The 21,281-nt window shown below is 40.0% G+C and overlaps 1 protein-coding gene across 11 annotated transcripts in view; it reads left to right on the top strand.

Moving 5' to 3' along the window:
* SPATA18 (spermatogenesis associated 18) overlaps positions 1-16,132 on the top strand; it is a 55,572-nt gene extending 39,440 nt beyond the window's left edge. For 5 of the 11 annotated variants that reach the window (XM_070614951.1, XM_070614952.1, XM_070614950.1 and 2 more), the window contains 8 exons: positions 362-601; positions 2,544-2,838; positions 4,293-4,451; positions 5,289-5,464; positions 8,990-9,113; positions 10,918-11,001; positions 13,299-13,344; positions 13,652-16,132. In XM_070614951.1, the coding sequence (XP_070471052.1) occupies positions 510-601; positions 2,544-2,838; positions 4,293-4,451; positions 5,289-5,464; positions 8,990-9,113; positions 10,918-11,001; positions 13,299-13,344; positions 13,652-13,659 (984 nt within the window). In that variant the 5' untranslated portion in view covers positions 362-509 and the 3' untranslated portion in view covers positions 13,660-16,132. Of the gene's footprint in view, positions 1-361; positions 602-2,543; positions 2,839-4,292; positions 4,452-5,288; positions 5,465-8,989; positions 9,164-10,273; positions 10,375-10,917; positions 11,002-13,298; positions 13,345-13,651 lie in introns of all 11 variants that reach the window. The other 6 variants (XR_011538751.1, XR_011538748.1, XR_011538749.1 and 3 more) reach the window with 3 other exon arrangements.
* The last annotated feature ends 5,149 nt before the right edge of the window (positions 16,133-21,281 follow it).

Raw genomic sequence — 21,281 nt, 5'->3', positions numbered from 1 at the left:
TAGGTTTTGGAAGTCAAAGGCTTCAGGAGATTTGCACAGTTAAAATCAGTATAGAAAAGTATGGCTAGAAGCCCACTCTGCTTTTGCTAGAGGATGCGAATGTGTATCCTTTCTTCAGGAACCTTTTTCCATGCAAGCTGCAGACATGGAGTAGCGCCCTGATCCTGGCATTCTGCGCTTTGCTAATTTGTGTTTCTTCCTATGTATTTCCATCAGAGTTTTCTGATGCAATAATGGCATACTAAGTAGATTAGCTTCTGTTGTTAATTATACCAATTGTTGCTTATTATCTTTCCTGCATCCCTTCCTTCCTCTCTTTTCTTTCTTTCTTTTCAAATAAAAATTGTTTTTTTGTTTTCAGGCTTAAATCTCTTCAAGCCCAGGAGGACGCCCGCCATAGAAACTCACAGCATAGGAGCTCAGAGCACAGGCGCTCGGAGCAGAGGAAATCGGAGCCAAGGGGCTCGGAGCCGAGGGGTGCTGAAAAGCGGAGCAAAGACCCGCGGAGTATGGAAGTGATATCCGATTATGAGAAACAGCTCCGAACGCTGAAGGACGAGATAGCCGCTCTGTCTGCGGAAAAATCTGCACTCCAAGGAAGGTCTGACAAATTCTCACAGATCTTCCCATTTAAGCTTCTTTTGTTGAGTTAGCAATAAAAGCCTGGCTTGGAAAAAAAAGTAAAATGACACCCCGAACCCCAAACCTAACAATATGGGAAGTCTTGAATTGTAAATTGTTGGTTTTCTCTAACTGCACCCTTCCAGACAGAGAAAACCCCTCCTGGATTGCCAGTACTTGGGCGCTAATTGATTTTGGGCTAACAGTGAAACTTAAGGAATGAAACAGACACACAAAAGGAAAATTCTTTAGCTTAAAACCAGATTTGAGTGGGCCAATAATGCAAGAGGTGGCACCATGTCAAAAGAATGTTCCATAATATGAGGGTCCTGTTCTCTGAGGCCTAGGAGTCCTCTCTCCAGCGATGCCCAGCTGTCACGGTACTGTAGGGCATTTCTGTTTTGTAGCTCACTTTGTTTGATGGAGTATGCAGATGTTCTTGTGAAATCCCTGTCTACTGATGCACAGAACATTAAGACGGGTCATTCTGACAGCTTTAAGTGAGGACAAAGGAGGGATGTTCCTTTCTGGAATCTCTCCATTTTCCTTGTTCTTTCTAACAACTCCCTCCTACCCTCAACATGCCCTGATTCAGAGGATCAAAGCCACCCCCACCTTTGGTCCCCATTCCCCTAAATGTCACCTTAACCTTTCATTTTTTGGAAGTACTCCACCAGTGTTGTGCTGGTGCCAGCTTGTACTGCCTCCCAAGAACCGATTCTGGGTATTTCTGCCTAACTCCGAGTTCAAGGACGTCACATTGATAGCTTGAAATTGGCTATGGTGGGAGTATAAATTTGTTGCACCATGGAAATTGGCAAACACTGGAAATGAGGGCTTTTTTTTTTTACCCCTTTAGAGAGTCTGCTTTGCACTACCTTTTTTTTTTTTTTTTAAAGATTTTATTTTTTTTTCCTTTTTCTCCCCAAAGCCCCCCGGTACATAGTTGTGTATTCTTCGTTGTGGGTTCTTCTAGTTGTGGCATGTGGGACGCTGCCTCAGCGTGGTCTGATGAGCAGTGCCATGTCCGCGCCCAGGATTCGAACTAACGAAACACTGGGCTGCCAGCAGCGGAGCGCGCGAACTTAACCACTCGGCCACGGGGCCAGCCCCAGCTTTGCACTACCTTTTGCCCTATAGTTTCTACTACAAAACTTCCCTTTTTGAGGCCCCATTTCCTTTAGTCTAGCTAGTCTGATAATTCACTCTGTGCTTGGTAGCAACATACGTTTCACTGATGTAGTGCTATACAATTCACAAGTACATCACATGTATTAGCTCACTTGATCTTCCAGCCCCCGCCCCCACCTCAACATAGGCAAAAATTATGTAGGTGGAAACTGAGGCTCTGGAGAGGAGAGATGGTTTCAAATGTTCCCATTGCTATGACTTGGTGGAGCTGGGGCGAGAACACAGATCTTCTTCCTCATTGTTCCACCAGCGTTCATCTCATTTTATACCATAAGGCTCATGTGATGTGAGGTTGGGGTGAGAAACAGAGAAAATCTGACTTCTTTCGCCCTGGCTCTTCCTAGCTGTGTTTCTCTGGGATAGCTCTATTAACTTTTCTGATCTTTAAATTCCTTGTCTGTAAACTGGTGAACGATCAACGCTGGCCTCACCCAGCTGCTTAAAGGATAAATTGAGGTGCTGAGTGACTGCAAGTGCTTTATAAATTTGAATTCACCATGCACATGTAGGGTATTGTTTCTTGGTTGTGGTCATATTTGAGGCCTGGTGGAGACACTGCCTCGATCAGGCCTAGCGGGGAGGTCCTGGAAGTGGCCTCTGTCACGGCCTACAGGGGCCCATGGCTCCTGGGTAGTATTTGCAGTTTCCGTGGGGAGAAGAAGCAGAGTCCAGGAACGAGAGAGAAGTGAAGCAGAGCGCTTCCCTGATGCTTGGTTCTTGCTTCCCAACAGGTCCACCAGGAGCCGGTCTCCTAGCCCTGCCCCGCACAGCCGCAGCCAGAGCCGTAGTCAGAGCCGCAGTCAGAGCCGCAGCCGCAGCCGCTCCGCCAGCCCCTCCACCGCGGTCGCGAAGATCAGGAGCCCGTCCCCAAATCGCGCCAAACTGTCCAGCGTTGCGCGCAAGGCTGCCCTCCTGTCCCGCTTCAGTGACGCCTATTCCCAGGCCCGCCTGGATGCGCAGTGCTTGCTGCGGCGCTGCGTCGACAAAGCCGAGACCGTGCAGCGCATCATCTACATCGCCACCGTGGTACGTGACGCTCCCGCGGCTGCGCTGCAGGCGAACGTGGGCGCCGCGGCGAGAGAGCGGTTTGGTAAACTGAGCAGTACAGCTTAAAAAGACTGGTAGATCCTGAGGTCACTGAGGAGGGTGGGATTTCCACCTGTCCTTTCCATGTCCTTCTCTCCCTCTTTCCTCTTGTCCCTTCCTTCTTTCCTTCCTTCCTTCCTTTCATTACAGATATTTGGGATGAATCATCTTCACAATCAGTAACTTCATGTATATTAATATTTATGTTGAAGTACCCATAAATGCAGGTCTATCTCAAATGGGTATATATACAAAGTTGATTCGCACTGAATCTCCTATATGGGCCATACACAGTGGATATACTATTGTAGTCATTTGTTTCCTTCTGTTCTTAGAAAAATCAGAAGACTGTTTTTGTGTTAACTCTTTGTTTAACTAAGTGCAGTTCCTAAAACTGCTAACTTGAGCAGCTGCTTGAGTATGGCAGATTAAAAAATGCTCATATACAATCCTTGATTCCCAAAGCAAATGCATTTATTCAGTGGGAACCATATTGAGATACTGAGTCCATTATAAGGACAGTTAATATAAAAAAACAAGACAGAACATGGTATGAGAGCAGAATTATCAGAATCTCCTGAACTTTGTCCTGTATTTATTCATTTATATCAAGGATCAGCAAACTATGACCTGTGAGCCATACCTGGCCCAGGCCTGTATTTCTAAGAGAAATATCACTGAAGAACTAAGACTATAAGAATGGTTTTACATTTTTAAAGGGTTGTAAAAACGAAGTGACAGAGACAGTATGTGACGTACAAAACCAAAAATAGTTACTCTCTGGCTCTTTACAGGAAAATGTTTGCCAACCTCTGGTTTATATAACTAAGAGTTAATTACTGAATTGGTTAAAGTTCTGTCAGTATAGAGCACGTTTTTCATGCATAACTGTTTTCCCAGTGTCTACTATATAACAGGCATTTAATAAATATTTGTTGAATTAATATATTCCAGGAAACATGCCAGACACTTGATATGTGTCTATGTATGACAAAACACTAGATTGATAATTTTCTCTTATTTCTCCACCAGTAATATGATATTGCTGTGTGATCATAGCATCAACTGGCACTTTTCAAGTATTTATGTAACCACAGATGATTTATTTCCTAAACCTCTGTGCTGTCCTGTTTCCTACACTCAGGATTGCTAGAACAATGGTCAAGTGTTTTGAAATTAGTGAATGTGGATAGTCATATATGTATTTACATACTTTTCAAAATTTAGATAAGTATTTTCTCCCAGATTAAAAATAGTTTTGACCACTGTGTTTAGTTATCAGAAGACCGATATGATGTTGAACTTTTGGTGGGCATTCTTTCGTCATTCCTTGCTTTGGACTTCATTACCCCCCTCCTCCCACCAAATAAATTTCCTGCTTTTTTGATGTGCAGGAGGCATTCCATGTAGCTAAAATGGCATTCAGACATTTCAAGATCCGTGTGAGAAAATCACTGACACCATCTTATGTGGAGTCAAATGACTTTGAGGATGCTGTCTCGGATTATATCATTTGTCATCTTGATCTATATGATTCCCAAAGCAGTGTTAACGTAAGTGTTCGGTCTCTTATTGGGTCTGGTTTGCTGCTGCTGTTGTTACATTGAATACTAATAATTCAGAAATCCATCCAGTGCTTAGAATTGCTTCTATGTAATGGAAGAGTAGAAATGAGCAGCATCCAATTTACTTTGTAGAACCAGTCATGATTGGCTGTTTCTTTCTTAGGCCTTTTATGGGGGAAAACGTTCTGAGCTTTATAGTTCTAGTCTTTAGATGGGCCCTTAAGATTGGAAGATAGGATACACTAGTGCTTAAGAGCCTTGGGAAAGATAGATGTGAATTTGCTTCCTGGCTCTGCCACTTACTAGCTGTGAGACTTTGCACATTTACTTAACCTCTCTCTGCTTTAATTTTCTAATCTTTAAATGAGAGCAACAATGGTCATGACCTCCTAGAGTTCTTGAGAGGATTAAATGAAAGAAAGCAGGTAATTTGCTTAGCACAAGATTTGGTGCCGAGTAAACTCTCAATAAAAGCAAGCTACTATAATTGTTATTATTATATATGATGAACAAGTCAGAGTTCTTTTTGGCACATCGTATAACTTGCCCAGAATAGAACAATAAAGAAATAATAAATAAAAGCTACTGAGGGTTTTTTCTTTAGTTGTTTTTTGGGGGGGGCTTTAGTGTGTCATTTGTACTCTTATCTTTTCTCCTTCCCTATTAATGAGCCTTTCTCCTTTCGGTACATGCACTCTTTTTTTGTTTAACTGTTGTCGCTCACAGACTCTTTTCCCACCTCACATCAGTCATAATGTCCTTAGGATTGTCAGAGTTTCTTGTCACAGGTTGGTAACAAGGTGATGCCATCTTTTTGTTTTTCAGGATGTGATCCGAGCCATGAATGTCAATCCCAAGATTTCATTCCCTCCTGAAGCTGACTTTTGCCTCCTCAGTAACTTCATCCAGGAGATATGTTGCATTGCTTTTGCAATGCAGACTTTAGAACCACCCCTAGATATTGCATTTGGGGCCGATGGAGAAGTTTTTAACGATTGCAAGTAAGAGATACAGGAGCAGAACCTAAGAGATTCTTTATAAATAAATGATCTTATCTGTCTTCCCTGGGAACAATTTAGGGAAAAGAACTCTGGGGGGGGGGGGGTGCCCGGGGGGCAGTCAGCAAACACTGCCTGATCTCCAGGCCCTGCCATCTCCTTCTCTGTGCTACAGGGCAGGGCCCTCTCCTGGTCATTTTCCTTCTCACTCAAATGTGATCTGGAGATGATTTTATGATTTCCATGGAACATAGTGATCTTGGGGAGAACTAGTGAGTACCTGGAGCCTGCCCAGAACATTTTAAAAGAAAGGTGCTATATAAATACAAACATGTACTACTTTTTATTGTTAAAAAAATTCTTTTTATTGAGATATAATTGACATGTAACATATTAGTTTCAGGTGTACAACATAATGATTCTATGATTCAATGGTTCAAGTCTAGTTAACATCTGTTTTTTTTCTTGTGATGAGAGCTTTTAAGATCTGCTTTCTTAGCAACTTTCAAATATGCAACACAGTATTATTAATTGTAATCATCATGCTGTATATTACATCCCTGACTTATTTATTTTATAAGTGGAAGTTTGTACCTTTTGACCTCCTTAACCCATTTTGCCCACCTCCCATCCCCACCTCTGGCAACCACCAATCTGTGTTCTGAATCTATGAGCTTGGTTTTTGTTTGTTTCTTTGTTTTTTTTTTAGTTTTCACAGATAAATAGGATCATATGGTATTTGTCTTTCTCTGTTTGACTTAATTCACTTAGCGTAATGCCCTCAAGGTCCATCCATGTTGTGGCAACTGGCAAGATTTCATTTCTTTTTATGGCTAATATTCCATTGTATGTGTATACTGCAACTTCTTTATCCATTCATCCATTGATGGACACTGAGGTTGTTTCCATATCTTGGCTATTGTAAATAATGCTGCAGTGAACATGGAATGCATGTATCTTTTCCAATTAATGCTTTTGTTTTCTTCGGATAAATTCCCAGAATAGGAATTGCTGGATCATATGGTAGCTCTATTTTTAATTTTTTGAGGCAGCTGCCTTCTGTTTTCTGTAGTGGCTGCACTGCTTTACATTCCCGCCAACAGTGCATGAGGGTTCCCTGTGATATCCTGACCAGCACTTGTTGTCTCGTCTTTTTGATAGTAGCCATTCTAACAGGTATGAGGTGATAGCTCCTTGTGGTTGTGATTTGCATTTCCCTGATGATTAGTGATGCTGAGCATCTTTTCATGTACCTGTTGGCTGTCTGTATGTCTTCACTGGAAAAATGTCTATTCAAATCCTCTGCCCATTTTTTATTTGGATTGTTTGGTTTTTTAGTTTTTTTGCTTTTATTGGTTTTTATTGCCTTATTTAGGCCAGGTTTCTCAAAGTGTGGGGTATGGATCACTTGCATTAGAATTACTCAAGATATTTGTTAAAAAATGCAGATTTCCGGATCACATGCCATGATATTTTATGTGGTAGGTCTGGAGTGGGGCTCAGGAATCTGCAATTGAACAAGCACTCAGGTGTTTCTCATGCACACTAACATTTGAGAGTGACTGCTCTAGATTCTTTTATCGAGGACCATTCAATTTCTACCAACTTTTACGTGGTAAATATTTCCTTTATAAATTAGAAGAAATTAAATTAATTTAGAACATTTTACTGAAACTTTATGAGATCTTATGATGTAGTTGGAGATCATCTGGGAGGAGGCCAAGGTAGTGGCTAAGAACGGAGGCTCTGGTGTCAAGCTGCCAGGGTTCAAATCCCGGCTCCACCACCAATTAGCTGTACCATCTTGGGCATGTTACATAACTTTTCTGTTCCTTAGTTTCTTCTCTGTCAAAAGAGGGAAATAATGGTACCTACCTCCTGGGGCTGTAGAAGGTTAGTTGAGATCATTCAGATAAAGCGGTTAGGATGCTCCCTGGCATGTAGTGAGAATCCAGGAAATGTTAGCTCTGTCTGGGTCTTTCTTCAGGCTGTACAGCTATGGGTTGGTGATAGCCCATTATCCCTGTGAGCTTGTTGATGACAGAGGCCACATACCTTTCTTTGCTTATGAAATCACAATGATGGCATTTCCAATTGCCTTATAAAATATCATATTTTCTTGCCATTTCCATGTCTAGTTTTCTTCAGATCACTGCTCCCAGCATGCATCCACTCATGGAAGAGCTGGATATTAGAACATTACACTGCAGTTGGGTCTTTTTTATTCTCTCACAGAACATATCATCTTCACCCCTCTTCTTTTATTCCTTTTCCTTTACAAGATGCATCGTACCCCTCAGAAATATTCACCCATTTTAGTTTATGGAATCTGCACATTTCACAGACCTCTGGTGGGCCTCCTGCTGACCTGCCTTTAGTCAGAGGATCATGCCGCCTCTTGGGGGCACTGTACTCCTGGATGACTGGAGCTGAAACTGGAGTTCCTAATAGTGATTGCATTTGCTTGGCAGCCTTTCACACATTTGAGAGCAATTACTCAAATCTTCTTTCCGGCCTTCTGGCTTCGGGTTTTTTTTCCATATGACGGGGGTTTGAGACTTCTTGACAAATAGACTGGTTTCCTTGGCCTGTGCTCCACGGTCTTCTGAGTATTCCTTTTTGGAAAGTGTCCACCCTGACTGTAGTCCCGTACTGTGAACTGACTAGCCTAGAGGCACTGACACCCCTTCTATTCTTGTTCTCTATTTTCAGCTAATTTGTAGGAGATTTTCTTTGTCTTATTCAGCTATATAACACTGGTGATTCATTTTGAGGTCAACTAAAATCTATTATATTTGTACTTGTGCTGTGATTAAGCCATTTATCACCTCTATCTGTGCAATTAAATGCTTTTTAGAGTCAACTGCAGGGCCTCATATGTGTCCACATTATATAGTATCTTATTAGATTCAGCTTATTGTTCCAGCCTATTGAGCTAGTTTTTGATACTGTCCTCTGTTTTTTTTTTTTTCCTACCCACTCCCCACCTTTGAACATTTTTTTCTACATTTCATGCAAGTTATTGATGAACATGTCGATTTCTCACAGGATTGAGAGAGAGACCTTCGCACCTTCATTCAGGTTCTCATTGACCCGTTAATCACCCCTCTTTGGATATGATCGTTGAACCAGTTTCTGATTCACCTACTTAAGTCAATCATCCACCTATATTTCTCTTATTTTGTCCACAAAGATAGCACGAGAAATCTTGTAGGAAGCCTGTGGGACTTCAGATCGTCTTCATCTCTAGCATTTCCCTGAATTGCACCTCTTGTAATCCTGAGAAGAGCAGGAACAAGATTAGCTTGACGTGACTTGTTCTTAGTGAGTCCATGCTGGGTCCTTGTTATCACTGGTTGCTATTCTAAGAGCTCACAACTCTCTCTTTAATAACAGAATCAGGATCCATATTTATTTAGATCTGAGAATAATCAGAAGTGAAAATTTACACTGACGTCCTCCCCTTCGCCAGTAATGCTGCATAATTGCTTAATTTGTCTTTCTTGTTCTTTTGTGTGTTTAAAATAGGTACCGTCGCAGCTATGACTCCGATTTCACTGCTCCCTTGGTCTTGTATCACATCTGGCCTGCTCTCATGGAGAATGACAATGTCATTATGAAGGGAGAAGCTGTCACCAAGAGAGGGGCTTTTGTACGGTGGCCTTGCATAGTGACAATTCATCCCAAGTGTTTGATTCACAAGTTCGAGAACGTTTATAAACCCAAAGATTCTATAAAAGAAGTTCATAAAGGGGTGTTTGCTAAAACTTCATACAAAGGAGAGAAAAGGGAGTGGCTGGAAAAGAACAGATTCTCTTCTCTGATTCTTCCACAATTCTTCTTAATTTCCAGGCAGTAATTTCTTTGTCGCTTTATTTATAAGGTGGAACTGGTCATATTTGCCACCTCCATCTTAGAAATATTGTGCTATTATAAGGGCAAACCATTTGTGCTCACCTTATTGGAGACACTCTGTAACTCTAAACGTTTAAAAGTGAGTCACTTTCAGGAAACAGTCTGACAAATTTTTACTGACAGTTCTCCATTTTGGGAAATGATGAATGTGCCCTGTTTTTCTCTCCTTGGTATGATGTGTAGGGAGGGGCGGGATGGAGAAAAAGAGGGCAGAAGAGGTGAGGGGAGAGGAGCCGATAAGTTTTGGATGGTTGCTTCCCATAGACATTGGTTGTAGAATGTTTTGAACTCGTTAAACAATTGGGCAGCCTTCCAAGTGGAGTCTTAGGGGTGGGTGTGTGTGTTGTGGTGGGGATGGGGTATGGGAACTGGGGGCCACGGGTGCTTGGCTGTTCTGTATAGTTATGCAGTTTTTAGACGTCCTAGAAAGAGCTAAGTAAATTCTGAAGTGAAGCTCCTCAGTCCAGAGCAAAGTCATTATCTGAATGATCTCTCTTCCTTCTCTCTTTGAACTGCAGAATAGGGGAAGTGCTTCATGGCAGCTTTTCACACATATAGTGGAGAAGGGGAGTAGTGTATTTTAAAGGAACTTAAGAAAAGAGTTTTTGCACCATAAACATCCCACTATAGCTAATAGTATCTCTATAAATTATTGTATGCTATGAAAGTTGAGCCAATAGAAACTGGGTTCTGTTGATCTGACAAACATACATGTTCTACAGTGAATGAGCTCATAAAACATGCTCCTTGCCACTACAATAATCACCTTCTGTTAAGAAACTCTTATTGTAGGCTGTCTGCAGTGCAATTTGGAAGGGAGGGAGAGAAAACAGTCAACTATTCTTATGTTCTACAAAAAATAGCAATTGTCTTTTAATCTCTCTCTCTCCCATCAAGCATATCGCCAACATTTGCCCAAGCTTAAACTCCTGAAACAAAACGAGAATACCCTAAAAGGAAGAACTTGGAAAAAGAAAGAGTTGAATGAAGGGAAATTTGTAAGAAGGCTTTTATAGTGAAATCTCATTATAATGAATATAGTTTTCTTCTTATTCATTCATTTAGTTAGAGAGTAGATGGGCAGCAGTGGTGACTCACTCATTCGTTGATTCAGTACATTCAATAATATTTACTTATTCAGTAGTTATTTATGAGCCCAGCACTGTGTTTAGGTGCTGCGGATTCAGCAATGAACAAAACACACAAATCCCTGCCCACCACGGGGAGCTTGTATTCACCAACACTTGCAAATTTGAATGTAATTTCTAACGGCTTACTCATCAAAACAAAATTCTACTAGCACCAAGAATTTGAATATCCCATGGTTCATTGAAATGGGATTTTATTTGAGAAGTACCCTGAAGTTATTGTCAAATATTGGGGAGCTATGGGAAGTGACAGGAGTGTATGTTGTGCTGATGACCAGTAATGGGCGAGTGTAATCATATCAGCAAAACCTCTGGTTCTATGGGATGTGCATATTGTTTTGAGCCATGTGACCTTTCACAAACTATGGACTATTTTTCTCTCTCTCTTTTCAGTGGAATTCAGTGCGATCTGTAAGTCGGTGTCGCAGCAGGAGTCTAAGTCCCATCTGCCCCCGTAGCCATGTTGGTTTAAGCACGGTATGTATCTGTCTAATCATCTTTACATAAAATCATCCTACGGTCAATATTTTTCTCTTCTAGAGTTGCCTATAAAAGAGGTGATCACAAGTCTATGGGCAGAAAGGGAATCTGTTTCAATAACCCCAAACTGATTTTTATACCACCTTAGGCTAAGGGATTTATCATTTTTGAAAGAAAGAAGTAGAAATAGTTTTTTCTTAGTTGAAAGAATACTAGACTTGTTTCATAGTTTTATTTTTATCTTTGAATCAAAATGACTGTGAGATATCAGTTAGTCTTCTGAATGGAGACGGGACCCTTAGTCAATGGATCTCTGCACAGGTCCCTGGTTCCTCCAGGACTTATTGTTGGAGAGATCGCTCAAATGGTCTGGACTTCAATAGTATATAAAGGGCATTGCAGGCATTAATTTTCTTCCAAACTTCAAAGTAGGAAGAATAAGATTAATCTCTTTGTGTGTTAGTTCTTAAGAGGATTACTAACACTTCTGTCAAAGAAAAAAAATAAGAACAAAAACATCTCTGAAAATGATGGAGATAACATCCCTAAAAACATTATTATGATTTACCACTGTTCACTTATTCCACAAATAATATTTAGTCAATGCCTTTGAATACAGGGCTGGACCAAGACATGGGGACACCAGATAGGCTTACAATTTGTTGTTCCTTTGCACAAAAATTCTTTAAATGTTTGTTCAACCTAGTTTCAGGGAGAGTAGTGGAGAAGGAGAACCACATCTGGCAGTGCTCCACTTCTCTGGAATCACCTGTAGTAATGCAACTCTACTCTAAATTTCTAAAACCCCCTCAGCAAGACAAAACCGAAGACAAAAATAAAAATCTCTGCAGTTAATAAGATCCACCTTTCTTCCTGAGCTTAGCAAGCATCTATCGTTACTACACCTACTCAAGTAGGTGTTGGTACACCTACTTGATAATGTCCTTATAAAGCATTCCATCTGTATCTGATGAATGTGAGATTTCGGGGAGGGGGCACAAAAATCTCTAAAACATGGTCTCTTCCCTGAATGGGTTTCAATATAAGAAGATCAATATGATTTAAACCACGTAACTGAATGTGGTATACGATGCAGTCCACAAAAGAGGCCCAAAGGGCTAGAGCTATCGGAGGAGGCAGAGATGCCTTCTGGATTTGGTGGTGAGGAAGGGGTTCATGGGGGCACTGGTTTTTGATCTAACAGAATTTCAATGGGCTGGGAAATTGGGCAGGGATAATCAGGTGGAGGAAATGACCTGAGAATGGAAAAGGCATGTATCTCACACAGTTCTTTTGCTCCTGGAGGTTTTAATATAGCTTAATTATCCTTTTTCATGAATAAATAATTACAGTAGGTAAAAGTGAAAGGATAGCACATTTAGTGGACAGATCAATAAAAAGGAAATCTTGAGAGTTTTTTTTAAGGTATGCTTTTTGGTGAGGAAGACAGGCCCTGAACTAACATCTGTTGCCAATCTTCCTCTTGCTTTTTTTCCCCTCTCCAAAGCCTCAGTGCATAGTTGTATATATCCTAGTTGTAGGTCATTCTAGTCCCTCCATGTGGGATGCTGCCACACCATAGCCTGAAGAGTGGTGCCTAGATCTGCTCCCGGGATCTAAACCAGCAAACCCCGGGCCACCGAATCGGAACATGCGAACTTAACCGCTTTGGCCGCGGGGCCGACCCAAGCTTCCATGTTTATTAGTGTCTATTTATCTAAAGTGTTTAAAAGCTCAGAGCAAGAATGATGCTTATAGTCAGTTATTTCTGAGCTGTGACAGATTTTTAGGTATAGGTGGTGGCTTTTGCTTAGTGAAAGCAAAGGTGAGATTTGAAAAATGATTCTTTTCTGGTTGTCCTAATAGGGCAGCATTTTGGACACATAAAATAATTCAGATAAACAATTTGCCAGAGAGTATTTGATCACTTTAGCTTTAATTAGCTAATAATAATAATAATAATAATTTTTATTTTCTAGAAAGCATTGAATTCAATATGGCCACTGAGCATCCAATCTCAAAGTCATTAGCAACCACTAAAAAACAACAAAAAGCAACAGAAAACTAGGTCATCGAGGCCAGCTTTTAATTAATAATATAATTTAAATTGAATGCCCATTTCCTTCAGGAAGTATGAAAGTAATTGCAGTGCTCAACCTTAGGGGAGAAAAATCGTAGTTCTAAAGTGCCTCAGAGCAACTATTTAGCTGGTTTTAGGAAAAAAAAGGTCAAAAGGATTCATTCTCTGAGCTCCACCTACTGTGTAATTCACATTACACTTTTCTGTTTTCCAGATCTCTCGCAGCCGGAGCCCTTCTCCAATAAGATGCGTATTGCCCAGTAAGTGGGATGGTTTAGATGGAACAAGTTTTCTGCTTTTTAATGCTCTTTTTAGTACTCAGCGTTGTGCAGCAAAATGAATGTTTTGCTCCCTAGGGAATATCTTTTGCCTCCACCTCACTCTTCATTTCTGGGCTTTCTCACTGATGGTACTTGAGCAGGTCCCATGGGTGACATGGGAGCAGCCTTCCATTGAGAGATCTTATTGACATAAACCCAGATTAACCGCCCTGCTTTCGTTTCAGTCCTCCCAAAAGAAATTCTGAGAAAATGACCATAATAATGAACTCTTTATTTTTCTCCCTAGGGTTTTAAAACCATCAGCCGTGTTCCTTTGCCACAGTACATCTGCAACAGTCAGCTTCCCCAGTGCCTCCATCCGCCTGCTGTGTCTGCCTCCGACCTCATTTAAGATAATGTGAAAGGCAATTCTGTGTATCACTCCACACAGAGAGTTAAATGTTTTGGCTTAGCATGTTTGTAACTTCAGATATATTGCATTTTATTTTATTTTATAGGTACAAATTCCATTAATTTGATAAAAAACAATTGCATAGGTGTTTAGGATCATATTCATTCGAAGCAGAGTCTATTACACAGGTTCAGGATTTTCATCCTGAAATACCAGGCCTTTTTATGGCAACTATGTGAACAAAAGTGGAAAATCTTTACCATGCTGAGTCCAAAAGACAAGATGAGTCATTTTAGCTTATAAGTTGATCACGAATATTATAATGGCTGGTATTAGCTTTAACATGAAAACAATATTGTTGTTTTAATCTTCCTTTAAGGTTTGGAAGACAGCCCTAATCTCAGGTTGGTGGACTCGTAGCTGTAGCTGGGACTTCAGGCTAAATGTAGATGATGATTTAAGAGAATACAGTTCGTTGGCTTGCTTCTCCTTTCCTACTTTGAGAGTGCCCTGTATGACTTAGTTGAGTACTATATGTTGAAGCCACTGACTTGAGAGAATTTTCTCGCTTCATAAATGTGGAGCAGTGATGTGGCTAGAAGCCAGCTTTGAGATAAATGCTAATTACCTTGTGTTTATCTTCTGGGAATGTCTCATACTGTTTTAATGTTTTAATAAAAGCTACTGGGACATGCCCTTTATCTATTCCACCTAGTAGTTCACGACTTCAGACCTCCTATGAACTCCATCTGACTAGAATACCTAAACTCAAGGCCTAGAAATAGGGGCACCATTTATTGATTTAAATTGAGTGTATATCCCTTAGTTTCTTCAGCGTAAAGTACTGTTGAAAGTTCAAGATAATAATGGAATGTGGCTTTCTCAAGATAATGGTCTTTCTGCTTTTTTTTTCACTTTAAAGCCGACCTTAAACACATGCCTTACGAGTGCCTTCTTTCGCCGTGTGCCTTTTAGAGACAAGCTCTGAATTGGCCAGAGCTCAGTTCGCATAAGCTCAGTACAAAAACCAGCATGTGAGGCTTTTAAGGTGAAAAAAATCCCAACTTCTCTAAAGCATCTTGTCCCTTGTGCTGGGAGAGAGAGACGACGGACAGACCACCTCAGTCCCTGCCCCTTGGGTCTAATGGTCACCAGCTCATTCTGAAAGGTGCGATTCATTCTCCTCCCTCTGTGGGCATCACTTGGAGGCAACACAGTGTGCTCTAAGGAGAACTCCGTGTCCAGTTTGGTCCTCACCTTGCTTTGTGGTCTTGAGCACGTTACTTCACCTCTCTGAACCTTAGCTTCATTGTAGAGTAAGAAGGTTGGATGAGATTATGGTTTTCTCAACCCTCCAAGACTCAGTGTCCCCTTTTATAAAAAACATTTTTTTCTGGTTATTCTGAAAGGAAATTTAAAGTTAATATGATCTGTATTGTGTATATACTTTTAAACAATGAATATAGTACTCTACCTGTAATATAAAGCAGAAAAAAAAGAAAGCAGTTTTTAATAAAATAAAATGTATTTCAGTAAAAAGCTTGGGTGTAACCATCCTAGAAGATAAAATCAAGTTATCAGATGCTTGCACCTGTGTGTGGAACACCCTATCTGCTACAAATGCAGCTCATTGCATTGGCAACATCGCCAACAGTGTTGTCATTGGATATGATTTTCTGAAAGTGTGGACAACTCCTGGTAAAGTTTTGAACAAAAATCTTACAGTTGTGCCTTGATTATCACAGTAAACGCATTCCTAGAAAAATCAGTGTACACTAAAACCATGTAACAATTCCTTTGTGTTATATGTTAAACGTCTTTTCTAAAATCTCACTAAGTAATGAGAATGCCTAAATATCAGAATTTTTGTTGTATGTAGGAATGTATGCCCTGATTTGGAAAAAGGTCACATGTAGCTCAGTTTATTTGATTTCTACCCTGTCTGGCCAATTGCCATTTCTCAAGTTTCTGATTTGAACTTTAACTACACAGGGAATGGTGAATAGTCTAGAATAATTTTTGGAAAGGATTCACAAAACAAAGGAGAGTGACCTATACTCATTTATCTGGGCATATACCTTAACCTTAGTAACTTTGAAGATGAAAAGCTCTTACTTTTGTACCTGTGTCAATTTCTGTATTATCGGTTTAACATCTACTAGTAAAATCAAGAAAAAGAATGCTTCTGTATCTGGAGGTTCTGTGCCATGACATGCTTTCTCTCCAGATTCCCAAGTTCAGCTATGGTCTTCACCCATCTCCATTCTGTGAGGCCTGAACCAGGGCCACAAATTCGTTCAGTAAATATCAACTGCACCCCTGCTCTGGGGTTGACTCTGTGATTGCTGCAATTCAATAAAGTAATTGCCAGCTCTAGTCTGTTTTACTCACAATGTGATGTCATCATATTCAAGACACTCTCTCTGAGTAATGCTTAAGCATTCATGGAGCTTTCCCATGCCTTCTTTCAGTTACTTCCCACAGCAAACCCAGGCATATCTTCAATGTTTTCGGTAAGGAACCTCTTCATCCAATACGCCATGCAGTCTTCTTCCAAGGCCTTTTATTTTAGAATGATAGTCTATCCTATTTTCTTTTATTCTGCCGTGGCTTGTAGCACCAATTCTTTTGTTTACTGGTTTGCTCATTCATTCATACACTCATGAAAGCTTATTCAGTAAGTGATACCTCCTGTGTGCTAGATACAGTACATCCTGCTAGGGATATAGTGGTGGACAGGATTCTGGCCCTTATGGAATTTCATGTCATGTCCAGTTGGATTCCTTGGTGATTTTCCTGTCATGGAGAGAATATATGATGGAAGGAAGAAAAAAATTGAGTCAGAACAGCAAATTTAAAAGAAAGAACGCCACATATCAGTTGAAGAATTCAAATACCTTAATTTGGGGGACAAATACCTATACATCAGAAAGTTATGCAAGGCAATAGAAAAGTGCGATGACTTACAGAAGAGAATGTAACAGCGTAACTGGGCTATGTCATCCACAGGTGTAACACAGTCTTTTAACAAATGTCTACTAAACCTATGATCCTAGAATCATCAATAATAAAATAAACGTGGGGAGGAGGAGCTCATAAGATCAGTTCCAACACGTCCCATGACCACAGCTTTGTGTTCCACCTGCTGTATTCCTGAGTAACCGGGCAATTAGGAGATCATTTTAATTCACTTTTAGGCGCCCCACAAATCCTTCATGAGGCAGATTGCTGCCAGTAGCATTCTATAAAGTTTAGGTTGAGTGAAAGATTTCTTAATAGTGTGACTTTGAATAATATCGTACCATAATTAAGGGTAAAGTATGGAGCTTTTAAGAAACTGGTATTACAAACTGCATTAAGTCATTGAAGTGTGAGCCCAGGAGCCGTATGGGTAAGTGACGTTCAGTATATGCCATTTAAATCCCAAAGCAGTGAAGTTTGCTGGCCTTAATACACTGAGTGAACAGGGGCCTTGAAAATGAGGTATGAACTAATTTTCTTATTTCAAAATGAGATTTGATGAGACAATTTCACATTTAAAAAGCTGCCCACTGGGTGCCAGCATGAACATTATACTTTCCATAGTATCACTGGCAATTAGTATATCAAAACTGGGCAGCTAACTCTATTTTCTATTGGGTGAGCAACAAAAGAATATGATAAATGGGTAATTATAGCTTTATTTCAATACAGTTTAAGCCATAGTTTTAGTGATACAACCAAAATAATGTGTTGAAATGTGATGTGAAATATATTTTAGAAAAGGTCTTTAGTAATTGGACAATTGCCAGAAGATCTTGAGTGACAGTTGATGAGTCAGACCCTTTTGCAATTGCTTTCTGGTGTTGGGATGCTGGGGATGGGGAATTACCCTCCTACTTCTATCTTCTTAGATCAGGGAACATGTTTCATAGCCATGTCTTCAGAATAACAGACTTCAGAATCGGCCCAGCTCTACGCATCACAAGTTGAAGTGAGAATGGAAAAAGTTATTTGCTCAATAATTGTTCATTCAGGAGGCATTTGCTAGTGCTTGTTAAATGAAGTTCCAGGCACTGCATTAGGCCTTGGGGATGCAATGGTGAACAAGACTTTGCATTGTGGAGAGAAAGCGCTCAGCACTCCTTGGCAGGGTGTACCTCTAGAGTGGGTCTGTGATCTCTCTGAAAGGTAGCGAGGTGACTCGGAATGATGTCTTGTTTGGAAGATAATCTTAAGCCCGTTATGTTGATGGTGGGTTGAATCAGTCTTCCATGGCACAGTCACATGGAAGCCCAGACAGCACCGAGTGATAACTCTCTCAGGGAGGTTTCCCAGCTTAATGTAACATGGTGAGAACGATCTGAGAAAATACATTTGCAGCTTAAATAATGTACTGTAAATGGCAAGTAGGGCACAAAGGACTTTGTACTCACCCTTAGAAAGGAGGCATTAATTAGAACAAGGGAAGATATTTCATCAAGGTTGGAAAGTAGATTCTTCCCACAGGAGTAATTTTAGGAGCCCTCCCAGGGAGGCCTCCCTACCCACTTACACTTTAATAGCAAATTCTTGACATTTCACTTGTAGAGCATTACTCAGACTTGAGACTTTGTAGGATGTTAGAATGCAAATGCATATCACATGCAGCAGTAACTCATAGTATGAATGAGGTTTTAGATTCTTTCCTGAAGGTCAAATGGATAGAGGGAGAGATGAGGGACTGTTAGGGCCGTTATAGGATGATTAGGGTTGGCAGGGTATGTAACAGGAAGGTTTTTCCCTTTAACTGGGATGGTCAAGGGCATGAAAATCAGGTTTTGCCCATTCTACTATTGTGTTTGGCATTAGCACAGTCTTATTGGCCAGTGAGAGTTTTGTCTTTCCAAAAGGCATTTTCATCTTAGGAATGATTGCTATAGACTAGATATTTGTGTCCCTCCCCCAATTCTTGTGTTGAAACCTAATGCTCAATGTGATGGTATTTGGAGGTGGGGCCTTTGGGAGGTCATGAGGGTGGAGCCCTCATGAATAGGATTAGTGCCTTTATAGAAGAGAGCCCAGAGAGCTCCCTCCCCCCTTGTGCCGTGTAAGCACACAGCAAGAAGACGGCTGTCTATGAAGGAGCAAGTGGGTCCTCACCAGACGTCAATTTCCTGGTACCTTGATCTTGGACTTCACAGCCTCCAAAACTGTGAGGAATAAGTGTTTGTTGTCTAAATCACCCACCCTATGGTATTTTTGTTATAGCAGCCTGAACAGACTAAGACAATGGTTATCTTTGATTCAAGACCCATTTGTATCCATACTACATCTTGTTGCTTATGACACCTCTTTGCTGCAAATCACTGGCCTTGGTGTGATGTAATTGACTTCTGACCTTTCTTGATTTAAAACTGCCTAACTGAAAAGAAAAGGGTAGGGGGAGGAAAAATAAAAGAAAAACTTTCATGTTTTCTTTGATTGGAAAAATGAAGTTTTTTTGGATGTTATGAGTGATGGCGTAATTTAATACATATATGTTATATTGATAACTTGAGAGAAAGCTTAAGACCTTAAGTTTCCCAGAACATCCTCTGTAGAAGACTAATAACTAGTACTTAATCCAATATTTAGTATACGCCAGACTTTGTGAAGAGCACTTTATATTATCAAACCCATTTTACAGATGGAGAAGCTAAGGCTGCAGGTCATTATTAAGTAACCTACCCCAGGTCACGAAGCTAGTAAATGTTGAAACAAAAGTTCAAACCCGGGTTTTCTTACGTTGAGCCCACCATTTTTTCACTGATTCTACGGGATGTTTATAAGATGTGGAATTAAAAAAAGTATCCTGTGACCATATAGGCTTGGAAAATAAAGAGTTAAAAAGTGAGTTGAACAGATCTTCTGCGCAGGACTCTGCAGAGCCCTTAATCTTCTGCTGTCGGGGAAGCTTCAAGGACGATGTCACGCGCAGTGCTCTTCACATTTGTTTCACCATGGAACCCTTTCTTCATGGAGTACTGTTCTAGAAGATCTATTGAAGGAAATGCAGGAAAACCTATTTATTTTTTTAGAGTTACAGATGCTGCTGACCGTGGGAGTTAGGTTTTATCAACTTTTACAACAAATGAGGAAATCTGATTTTATTGCCTGATAAGACTAATCAATTAGTTACTAAAGAGAAGTCCCCAAATGAAGATCTCTTATTTATCTCTGGTCTTTATATCTCTGCTTATCTTTTCCTTTAGTCTTATTTTCCCCCTTCTATCAATTGTATCGTAAAATAAAATTCCCTTGAGCCCAATATTTGTGTGAGTGTTGTTTTTCCAGCGTTCATGTTTTTCCTTACCTCTCTCGCCTTGTTATACCTTTCCATCTTCGCTTCTGTTTTCTCTCCCTAGTTCTCTTCTACTTTCCCTCTTTTTCAGGGTTTCAGTTTTCCTGTTTAATCTCTCTAATGCACATCCATTTACACTTCTTAAAAACAGGCACCTACACTTTGATATAAATTATAAATCAATGAAAGCGACAAATGGATAGTATTCAAAATCAGAACACGTTGAATAGCATTCCATATAAAGATGCATTTACATCCTGATTCACATAATGTATTTGATGGAAATTTCAAATGTATTTTTGAAAAATTAAAAATTTCAAACAAAATTTTGAGTATTTGAGTTATTAAAAAATGACAATTCTTAAAATTATCTTAAACTTTCAGTAAGTCTGAGCTGTGATTATATTTAAATCTTAAGTCACGTCAATAAAAATGTTGACTAGCATGTCCCAAATTTGTTTGATGATGAAAATCACTCGGCATGCTTATCAGAGAGAGATTCTTGGACTCCTCTCCAAGCGTATTGAATCAGAATCTCCAGCAGCATCTATATTTTTAACATCAGCAGACAAGTTTGAAAAACACTAGTGTCGGGCTTTAATGACCCACAAGCAAAATGCTGCAGAAATAATTTGTTGTGCATATTTTGCTGCCCTTAACTTTCTAAATGGAAAATAATGTATTAATTTAAAAGCTTCTCAGAATATTAAATTACTTGCTTCATTCCAGTAATAGGTAAATTACTGAAAGTTTAGTATATGTATTCTTTATTTGCATGCATACATATAAAAATATGACTAATTATGTGCTATACAATTAGATTTTCCATGAAAGAAAGAGAAGGATGAAAAGAATATCAATTTTTTTTCTTCCCTAGAGATTAAAATTTTCCTCTCGTATTTTGTATTTGGACAGCTTCTTTGTTGAGCTGTCAGAATACGTATTTCTTACTAAATCGTCAGTCATTTCCTTCCACCCTGTAGATCTGTGTCCTCTGTGTATAAGTGAGACTTAGAGTCATTGAATAATGAGCCCCCATCGGCCATCGTTTGCCTAGTCATGATTGTCTGCCAAATAGAGGTAGTCACCTGGATGGTTCAGACTTAGGAACATCTTTATGATTATTCATATGTGTCTCTAGAGAAAAATCTAAATAGAGTGAAACCAGTATCCAAATATTAGACCTCACACGTGGCCTACCTCAACTGCAATTTTCCTGAATAT

Source organism: Equus przewalskii, chromosome 3 (genome assembly GCF_037783145.1).
Source record: "Equus przewalskii isolate Varuska chromosome 3, EquPr2, whole genome shotgun sequence".
Lineage (NCBI taxonomy): Eukaryota > Metazoa > Chordata > Mammalia > Perissodactyla > Equidae > Equus > Equus przewalskii.
Note: the sequence above shows the minus strand (reverse complement) of the source record. Positions and strands in the feature narration are given on the sequence as shown.